The sequence below is a fragment of the Lactuca sativa genome, chromosome 1 (genome assembly GCF_002870075.4).
Source record: "Lactuca sativa cultivar Salinas chromosome 1, Lsat_Salinas_v11, whole genome shotgun sequence".
In the NCBI taxonomy this organism is placed as follows: domain Eukaryota; kingdom Viridiplantae; phylum Streptophyta; class Magnoliopsida; order Asterales; family Asteraceae; genus Lactuca; species Lactuca sativa.
In genome coordinates, this window is record NC_056623.2 from 46,717,214 (window position 1) to 46,728,127 (window position 10,914).

The 10,914-nt window shown below is 38.4% G+C and overlaps 2 protein-coding genes across 2 annotated transcripts; both read left to right on the forward strand.

The window, feature by feature from the left end:
• The first annotated feature begins 1,057 nt into the window (after positions 1 to 1,057).
• LOC122194978 (uncharacterized) lies at positions 1,058 to 2,020 on the forward strand. The gene is made up of 2 exons (XM_042896407.1): positions 1,058 to 1,563; positions 1,696 to 2,020. Exons 1-2 carry the CDS (start codon positions 1,058 to 1,060, stop codon positions 2,018 to 2,020), a joined length of 831 nt encoding a protein of 276 aa, XP_042752341.1.
• LOC128127143 (uncharacterized) lies at positions 2,017 to 4,132 on the forward strand. Its single transcript, XM_052765534.1, has 3 exons — positions 2,017 to 2,383; positions 2,465 to 3,203; positions 3,688 to 4,132. Exons 1-3 carry the CDS (start codon positions 2,017 to 2,019, stop codon positions 4,130 to 4,132), a joined length of 1,551 nt encoding a protein of 516 aa, XP_052621494.1.
• The last annotated feature ends 6,782 nt before the right edge of the window (positions 4,133 to 10,914 follow it).

The window sequence follows — 10,914 nt, forward strand, 5'->3', positions numbered from 1 at the left end:
GAGCAAATATCTAGTCATACTTGAATCGCATTGCTAAATTGTCATACATAGAGTTGGAGTCCTTAAAACTTTTGAATTTAATTCACTCATTTAGTTGATTACTTGTGTCTTTAATTATTTGTTCTAATCATTGCATTAAAAACCCCCATCTTTACTGTTGGTGACCAAAATACCTTGCACAAAGAGGTATAGATTGATTATCCCGTGTCTCTGTGGTTTGACCCTACTTGCCTTGTACTACCTTTTAGTGAAATATATTATTGTTCTTTTGGAGTATATCGTACCCCTATCATTTGTTCGGTTTGACATGCCTAACAAATTGGTGTCGTTGTTGGGGACACGGTGTTACTAATTGTTTATGCCTAGATCTTTCCGTACAGGTACACCATTTCCAATTGACTTAGAGATGGAGAAGACTGCAAAGAGGTTACGAAAGCAAGCAAAGCTTCGTAAGAGGCAACCGGTTTCTGGGACTTCTTCATCATTTATCCCTCCGGTCATTAACATTTGGGAGGATATACCACTCTCAAGTGTGTTCGCATCCGAAACAGAAAGTCTATCACTCTCACCACAACCATCCTCACCTAAAAGTATCATTCCACCCTCTTCACCTACTCATAATTTCCCAAACTCCACACCCACAGAAACTTCAACCACTACTCACATAATGGGAGATAACCATGGAGGGAATCAAAATCCTCCAAATCAACCACCCGAGCAAACCCTTCACCAATGGGAAAGGCAAGAAGTTACTCAACAACCTCTTTGCATCACATATCCGGCAACCACAAACCTAGAACTAAAATCCGGACTCATCCACTTACTCCCAACCTTTAGAAGCCTGGAAAACAAAGATCGCCACAAGTTTCTAACTGAATTCCATGTTGTGTGTGCCGGCATAAAACCACACAATGTCACGGAGGATCAAATCAAGCTTATGGCATTCCCCTTTGTGGTGCAAGATATAGCAAAAGACTGGATTTATAACCTTCCACCGGGAACGGTTACTACATGGGTAGATCTTGCATGATTGTTTTTTGACAAATATTTTCCCGAGATGAAAGCTTCAGCCCTACGGAGGGAAATCATTGGAATCAAGCAGCATAAAGGAGAAGCCTTTCACATATATTGGGAGAGATTCAAGAAACTTTGTGCACGTTGTCCCAAGCATGGAATTACTGAATACCAACTCCTCCAATACTTCATTGAAGGCATGACTCGAATGGAAAGATGGCTTTTTAATGCCTCAAGTGGCGGGTCTTTACCCGAAAAAACTCCAACTGAAATCTGCAACCTAATAAAAAACATGGCTGAAGACTCTAAGCATTCAAGTCATGATGAAGAATGGTACACAGTCGCACCCCGCGGTGTAAAAGAATACCAAACTCCTCAAATTGAAGCTCAAATTTCTGAGCTTACAAAAGTGGTAATGATGCTAGCTAAAGATAATGGTATGCAGCCCACACCTCGCCCTTGCGATATTTGCACTCAAGTGGGGCACCCAACCGACATGTGCCCTCAACTTCAAGAGGAGGATTATGAAGAAGAAAATGCCTTGGGAGGGTATTTCGGGTCAAATCAAAGAGGATACGAGTAGCCACAGAGTGACCAAAGATGGAACAACAATCAAGGTTGGGGAGGAAATCAACATGGAGGTTATCAACAAAGACCAACATTTCCTCAACATCAACAAAGGCCGCCGTTTCAACCTCAAAATTTTCAGCTAAGACAACCACAACCACCACCTCCACAAACCGATTCATCAATCATGTCGTTGGAGGATATTGTCAAAATCCTTGGCACTAGCACTCAAAGCTTCCAACAAGAACCCAAGGCTAACATAAAAAGCTTGGAGAAACAAGTGCCACAACTTGATCAATCCGTGAGTAGAATGGAATCACAAGGCAAGCTATCATCTCAAATTGAGAAGAAACCACAGCACAATGCATGTGCCATCACTTTGAGAGGTGGAAAAGATATGAAGGCCCAAGAAATCCGAATGGAGAAGAGGAAGAAATGAAATTTGAAGTGGAGAGAGATGTCAGAGAAGATGAAAGGAAAGAGACTTCAAAATCAAAGAGGCCAATAGACACCGAGGTGAAAGTCACTCCAGCACCATTTCCTTCAAGGTTAACAAGAACAAAAAGAGAATGGGAAGATGATGAGATCATGGCAATGTTCCGGAAGGTTGAAATCAACATCCCTCTTTTAGATGCTATTACACAAATTCCTAGATATGCTAAGTTCCAACTTTGCACATCTAAGAAAAAACTCAAGGGAAATCAAACAATGAAAGTAGGGGAAAATGTGTCCTCGGTGTTACAAAAACGGCTACCAAAGAAATGCAAGGATCTGGGTGTATTCATGGTTCCTTGTAAAATAGGTAACCTTTTTGTGCCACATGTCATGCTTGATCTTTGAGTATTAATTAATGTTTTAACTTATTTAAGCTATAAAACAACAGGAGTTGGACCTTTAACAAAAATCAGAGTCATAATTCAACTTGTCGATCACTCTTTAGTACACCCAAAAGGTGTATTGGAGGACGTTTTAGTGCAAGTCAATGAACTTGTATTTGCCGCTGATTTTTATGTGTTTGATATGGGAGATGATGACCAAACCTCGAGCTCCATACTTTTAGGTAGACCATTTTTAAAAACAGCAAAAACAAAAAATGATTTCTACAATGGTACATTGTCTATGGAATTTGATGGGGAGGTCATCAACTTTAATATCTATGAAGCAATGCGGTATTTAAGTGATGTTCATAGTATAAATTTTCTTGATATGATCCAACCTTTGACTGAAAAGTGTTTTGAGTTGACTAGCCATGATTTTTTGGAGTTAGTTTTGAGCAATAATTTTGATAATAATTTAGTCAAAGAGATTACAACAAATTTCAAGCCTTATGAGGAGTTGTTGGAATTTATGGAGTTCATGGAAGAGAGGAAGGAAATGAGGTATGATAATTCCAAAGTGAAATTGCTCATTTCTAACACAAAACTTCTTCCTTCTATTGTGCAGGCACCTAAGCTAGAATTGAAGTGTCTTCCCGATCATTTAAAGTATGCATACCTTGGAGAAGATAAGACTTTACCTATCATTATCTCCGACAAGCTGTCCATTGAAGAAGAAGATAAGTTGGTGACTTTGTTGAAAAAGTATAAGAAGGCTATTGGGTGGACAATTGTTGATATAAAGGGGTTGAGTCCCTCCTTATGTATGCATAAGATTCTCATGGAGGAAGACTTCAAATCAACCCGAGAGGCACAAAGAAGATTGAACCCCCCCCCCCCCCCCCTCATATGATGGATGTAGTAAAGAAAGAAATCATGAAGCTCTTGGATGCAGGTATGATTTACCCCATCTTTGATAGAAAATGGGTGAGACCCATTCAGGTAGTCCCAAAAAAGGTCGGGGTCATAGTTGTCAAGATTTCTGAGGGAGAATTGGTGCCAACTTGTGTGCAAAACGGGTGGAGAGTTTGTATTGACTATATAAAGTTGAATGCTTCAACAAGAAAATACCATTTCCCTTACCATTTATTGACCAAATGTTAGAGATATTGGCGAGCGAGTCTCACTACTGTTGCTTAGATGGTTTCTCGGGTTTTCATCAAAATCCGGTAGCCTCGGAAAATCAAGATAAAACCACATTCACTTGTCCCTTTGACACATTTACATATAGGTGTATGCCTTTTGGTCTATCAAATGCACCCGCAATATTTCAGAGATGCATGGTGAGCATTTTTTCTGAATATGTTGAAAACATCATTGAAGTTTTAATGGATGATTTCACAATTTATGGAAACTCCTTTGATGAATGTTTGAGCAATCTAACAAAAATTTTGCAAAGGTGCATTGACACAGATTTTGTGCTTAACTATGAAAAATGTCATTCCATGGTGGACAAAGGATTGATTTTGGGTCATATAGTGTCCCAAAAAGGCTTGGAAGTTGAAAAAACCAAGATAGATGTTATCAAAAGTCTACCTTACCCAACAAATGTTCGGGAAGTTTGTTCGTTTCTTGGTCATGCAGGTTCCTATCGGCGGTTCATCAAAGATTTCTCAAAGATTATGGTGCCAATGTGTCAACTACTCCAAAAATATGTTAAATTCGAGTTTACTTAGCCATACAAGGATGCTTTTGATCGTTTGAAGGATTTACTCACCTCCACTCCAATCATCCAACCACCTAATTGGGATCTCCTATTTAAGATCATGTGTGATGCGAGCAACACCGTGGTTGGGGAAATGTTGGTACAAAAGGCGGTCCGAGCTCATCATGTCATTTATTATGCATCCAAGACCCTGGATAATTCACAAACCAACTGCACCACAACAGAAAGGGAGTTGTTGGTTATTGTCTTTGCATTAGAGAAGTTTCGATAGTACCTCCTCGGGACCAAAGTGATTATCTATTCAGACCTTGAAATTATAAAGCACTTACTAATCAAGAAAGATTTGAAGTCGAGGTTAATACGGTGGATGTTGCTTCTGCAAGAGTTCAATATAGAAATCAAGGATAAAAGTGGGAAAGGGAATTTGGTTGCGGATCACCTAAGACATACTGTACCACCCGAAGACCCCATACCAATCCGTGACACATGATATGTGCATATCTACATATATATTTTACATCATATCTTAATATTATTAGCTATATTAATGCTTATTATAAAACAAAAGGTACTTATTATGTTTAATAAATATTGTGAAGCATAAAAGACATTCTCGGAAGCAATATGCAAGTTGGAAGTAGGAATGAAGAGATTAGGCAAGAAGAAGACACAAGAAGGATGTTGTTGGACAACTTGACCCTTCGTTAGTATTTTGGCCATATATCATGACTCGTAACTCCAATTGATGTGATTCAAAATCATCTGAAAACTAAACACAATTTCGGACAACTTTCATGTTTTGAGAAAATGTTGATTCTCAATAACCACGACGTGGTAACTGGAATCTTTGCAATTCTTAACGCTGGCTTGGAGAATACGGGATAAACACGAGGACCACGACGTGGTACCATTATCACGTCGTGGAGCTGGTGTTTGATTAACTTACCTAGCATGTTAAAGTGTTTCTCTTTGTTGCTTTAATTCAAGTTAAATGTAGCTTAGTGACCATTAAATTACATGAACTTATTTACCTAATGATTTAGTGGCCATTAAATTATTAGAATTAGGATTGACCACATATTAGTTAAGTGATAAAAGTAACAATTTAACTGTGTTACAGAACGTATTTGTGACCATAATTGTGTTTAACAAATCTTACATAACCCAATTATAATTAATAACTAATTTTGTGTTTGCTTGTGTAGGACCTTACAAAGTAGTACATGAATTGGTGAAAATATTAGTAGATTTGACCAAATTTCTAATTACATATAAATTTGTAACCAACTTTTTTAATCCATAAATAAGAGCTAACCATAGGAAAAAGGTGGATTCGAAACTAAATGAAAGTGTTTTTAATATATTGATTACAACCGTTTTTGTTGAGTGTTGAAGTTTGTCTGAACTTGCAAAATCAGATAAAAACCTTTTTAATTATTGTTTGATTTTAGATTAATTTAGAGTAGTTATTTTAGTTAATTAAATTTGTTCCTTGTGTTCGACCACAACTTATTTTACTACACTACAATTCAACTAGGTACACTGCCTAGGTGCATTTTAGCTAGTTAAGTTCGTTAGGTTATAAATTTAAAACTAGATAGGTATAATTTGTGCACATCAACACATTTCTAGACGAGCACTTGTTCGCTACCAATGAAGCTCCATAGTATGCGGACACTGTCAATTACTTGGTCACGAATCAATTTCCCTCGGAATCCACACGTTGGCAAAAGGAAAAAATCAAGAAGGAGGCAAAGAGGTATGTATGGGATGAGCCTTACCTTTGGAAGTATTGCGCATACCAAATGATCTGAAGGTGTGTTGAGCAAAATGAGGTACAATCCATACTTAACTTTTGTCAATCCTATGCTTGTGGAGGTCATTTCGGACCCCAAAGGACAGGTAGAAAATTCTTAGATAGTGGATTTTATTGGCCACTATTTTTCATGATTCGTATGTGCTATGTGCACATTATGATAAGTGCCAAAAATCTGGGTCCATAAGTTCTAGGAATCAAATGCTCCTTACCCCCATTTTATTTTGTGAACTATTCGATGTGTGGGGTATTGACTTTATGGGACCATTTCCTCCCTCCTTTGGTTGTTCATATATTTTGTTGGCAGTGGAGTATGTGTCCAAATGGGTGGAAGCCAAGGACACCCATACTAATGATTCCAAAGTCATTGTGTATTTTCTTAAAGCACAAATTTTCTCTTGGTTTGGCTTTCCAAAATCTCTCATAAGTGATCATGGAACTCAATTTTGCAACCGAATGCTTGAAGCGGTTTTGAAAAAGTATGGGGTGACTCATAAAGTTTCAACAGTCTATCACCCCCAAACCAATGGGCAAGCAGAGGTCTCCAATAAGAATATCAAAGGCAAAAGAGCAAATAGTCAAACCAAGTCACAAGGACTGGAGTATAAGGTTGGATGATGCCTTATGGGCATACCGCACTGCTTTCAAGACCCCCATTGGCATGTACCCATACCAGCTTGTATTTAGGAAACCGCCTTCCAGTTGAGCTTGAACACAAAGCCTTTTGGGTTGTGAAGAAATTCAACTTGAATGAAGATGAAGAAGACAACAAAAGGAAGTTGTATATTCAATAATCGGAGGAGATCAGAAATGATGCGTATGAAAGTGAAATGATTTACAAAGAGAAGACCAAGGCGTATCATGACAAGATGATCTGTCGGAAAACGTTCACAAAAGGTCAAAAAGTGTTGCTTTACCATTCAAGATTCAAGTTGATATCGGGGAAACTAAGATCAATCTAGGTTGGGCCCTTTGTGGTTACAAATGTCTTTGACCATGGTGCGGTGGAAATTACAAGCCAACAAACCGAGAAGATTTTCAAAGTTAATGGGCATAGATTAAAATCGTATTAAAAGGGATTCCAAGTGAAAAATGAATAGATGCAAGTGGTTGAGAACCCCACATACCAAGAATGAACCATACTCATGGGCCAAGTCGACCCAACGTCTTAAAATAAGGGCGGCTAACCGGGAGGCAACCCAGGGGTATTTTTGTCTTTTCCTTCAAAACATTTCCGTTTCTTTAAAAATTTTGGGATTTTAATGTTCCAAATGTGTTATAACATGCTTTCAATACACGAAACGGATCTTGGGATGAAAAACATTTCTTTTGGACGATTTGGGATTTTTTGGGTTCAAAAACGAGAATTGACAAACAAAGGCGAACACGGGTCGTGTTCAATTTGGCATGCAGCTCAACACGGTTCGTGTTGGTGTTTTTTTTTCGAAAAATCAGACCCTGAAAAACCTCGCGAACACGGGTCGTGTTCCTGTAGTGTTAAACAACACAGGTCGTGTTCAACTAATTCAACTTATTCTCAACATTTTCACCCAACATGGGTCATGTTGGTTTGGCCTAAAATGAAACAGGTCGTGTTGGCGCATCAGACTGTGGGATTTTTCCAACTTAAAATCGGGTTTTTGCCTCATTCTCCCACAAATACTTCCCAAAACAGTTTCTCTCCCCAAGAAACCCGAAGGTTCGATTTTCTTCAAAATCCATTGATTCCTCCACGATTTTGGCTTAAATCTTCAAAAAGGTTTGATTTTCATCTTCTACGCTTCATCTCCTATATCACACACACCATTTTCTTGCTCTTTCATGGTGGATTTGAGGGTTTTCACAAAACCTAGGTCCGAAAATTACTAAAGATTTTGGTCTCTTTATGCTTAAATCTTCATGTAGGCAAGCTTGGGGAGGTTGAAGAGGAACTTCTCAACCACAACAACGCATCTCCACCAACGATTTGATACAATCTTTCCAATTCTTCAATTGTGGATTTTGTGTTTTTAAAGTCAAATTTCATGCATTTGTGGCCATATTAGACTGGACAATCACTTGAAAATCATTCAAATCTGAGTTTCCCATGAAATTTTGGTGGCCAAATTTGTGTTGACTAGACCCATCAACAGTTGACTTTTTGACTCGTTGACCTGTTGACTTTTTGCTCCCAAATTTTGATCATGGAAAGTGAGCAACCTAAACGACCTAGGCACACTAAGTCATCAACCCATCGTCGTAGGTCCCCGTCACTTCCGTCTCCACCTCCACCTAATCCGGAACATGGTAGTGTGGTTTGTCTTGGCCCACTTCAAGTTGCCAAACTTGAGGCCTTCCTTCAACGCACACATACTATCCAAAAATTTGTGCATGTGCCATATGGCAAGGGTTGCTGCAAGTCCATGAACTCAGCTACAAAGTCCCAACAGTCGAGTTCTTATCCTCCGTCTATTTGGACCATGGGGTCCTAAATTTCCGGCTCATGAACCATGATTATGCCCATTCCTTGAACCAAATCAATGCCATTGTTGGGGCCCCAACTGAAAATACCTTTGGCCCCAATGACCCAATTGTAGGATACAGTGACCTCACGTGGTGGACTCAACTCACTCATCAGCATCCTTATGTCTCAAGCGCGGCTAAAGCCTCCTCACTCATCCATCCTGTGATGAAGGTAGCTCATCGGATCATCGCTTCGCTAGTCAACCCTAGAGAAGAGCGAAGCGCTATTAGCGAGCTTGAGCTAAAAATCCTCTATGTTATGGCCCACCCGGATGAAAACCTCATACCTTACTACAGATTATTTCTTTGCAACAAACTCATCCGTATCAGCACATCTCGATCGGGAAAACTCTATTGTGGTGGCATTGTCAGCATGTTTGCCAAAAGTGCTTCCGTCCGGGCCCCATATCCCAGAAATCACCAGCCACTGCCCGACGAGAATCATCATTGGACTGTGGGCCAAAATCACGACCCAAAGCTCCTGATCACACCCGAGAACTAAAACATTCTTGCCCTCAAACGTCCTACCAATTTCACTAATGGGAAAATCACCCCATACCTTTTCCCCGTCTCCTATTCTAGTGAGGAAGATGGGGAAGGTGAAGAAAGTGAGGGGGATATAGATGATGATGGTGGAGAGGAGGAACCACAAAATGTTTCTCCTACGGGTGGTGCCAGCTCATCCCATGATGTTGGGCACCCGTCATATCACCAAATATACATGGAGTAATTCCAATCGATTCACACCCGCCTTGACACCTATCATCAAGACCTCATGCTTCTAAACCCAAATATTTTCCACCTTCACCACCCAATATGCTCGGGATCAAGAGCGTCAGCACAAGCACGAGGAGGACTTTTGGACTTGGACCCAAAAACTTCGGGTACTATCCTCCTCCTCCTCAATATGTTTTCCCACCCTCTCCAAGCATCAGGGGTGATGTTTATATTTAAGCTTGGGGAGGGGTAGAGTTGTACATTAGGTTCATCTTCATGCATTTAAAAAAAAAAAGATTTTAACCTTCTTATTTTCATTTTTTTCTTTCATTCTGCATTTTAAAATCTATAAAACCCAAAAATATTTTTCTCTCTGTTCTATTTTTAAAGTTTTTGCATCCCATTTTCATGCATTGTTTCTAATATATATATATATATACGAGATGAAGACAATCTTTACATACGATAGCTCCATGCAGTGGGAATCAAAATGTAAAAAATTCGAAGCGTACCGGAAGTGTAGACTCAGCTGTCATAACTAGGGGACCCAAACACCGTAATTCGATACCCCAACGTTAGATAATAAAAAAAATGACATACTGAAACGTTTTTGTGGGCGATAATAACAGCTTTGGGATGACTTGCTTATGAATATTTAATATATATATATATATATATATATATATATCGGTAACTCTGGACCCACATAACATGGCCCTATTTGTTGACACGTGTTACCCTCACGGTAATAGAGAGTTTAAGTATCAGACCCACACAGTCAAGAAGGAAGAAATGGTACAACTATCATATCCAGTACCTAAATCAAAATTTCAAGCACTCAATCGAAGAAACTTTCAGAAATTCAAAAGTTGATTGAAGAAGTCAAGCTTAAAACGAAGATACAAATCCAAGTTCCATCAAATCAAAAGCCATCTCAAATTCAAATCTGGCGAATGAAGAACTGTGTGATATGATACTTGTGGCTCTCGAAAAAGTGAAATCGTAATGCTTGGGCTCCTACGGGAGTTGGCCTTGCTGCTTCGGCGAAAGCTGATTTGGTCATGTTGGGTTCTTAAGGATGCGTTGATTCTGATTCTTGACCAAATAGTCTTAAGGACATGAGATCCTGGACTGTGTTACTTTCGCTCACAAAGTTAATTAAGGCATAAAGTTTAAATAAAAATATGGTTGGATTATTTGGTTACACCGTTTCGTGGTCTTCCTCACTTTGGGAGTATGTGATATATGGAAGATAGCAGGATGATTGCCTAGGTATTAGTAATTGGAGCCCCATCGATGTAAAGTTTGATCGTATATATATATATATATATATATATATATATATATATATATATATATATATATATATATATATATATAGGAATGAGTTCTATGGAAAACAAATAACTAGGGCAACATCTACCGGAACCAATAATCAAATGACACGTGTCCATTTCTTTCTTTACAAGTAATATATTGTGGAAGTTATTGTGGAAGTGATGTGTTGTCATGTTTTCATTGGTTCAAATATGTGTTGCCCTAATCATTCATTTTCCATATAACTCTTCCCTATATATATATATATATATATATATATATATATATATATATATATATATATATATATATATATATATATATATATATATATATATATATATATATAAGTTACTTGGGTTTTAAAAAAAATTATTTAGTTCATTTTTTTCTTTTTTTTTCTTAAGCTTCTTTTGTACATGTATTTCTTTTTCATGTTT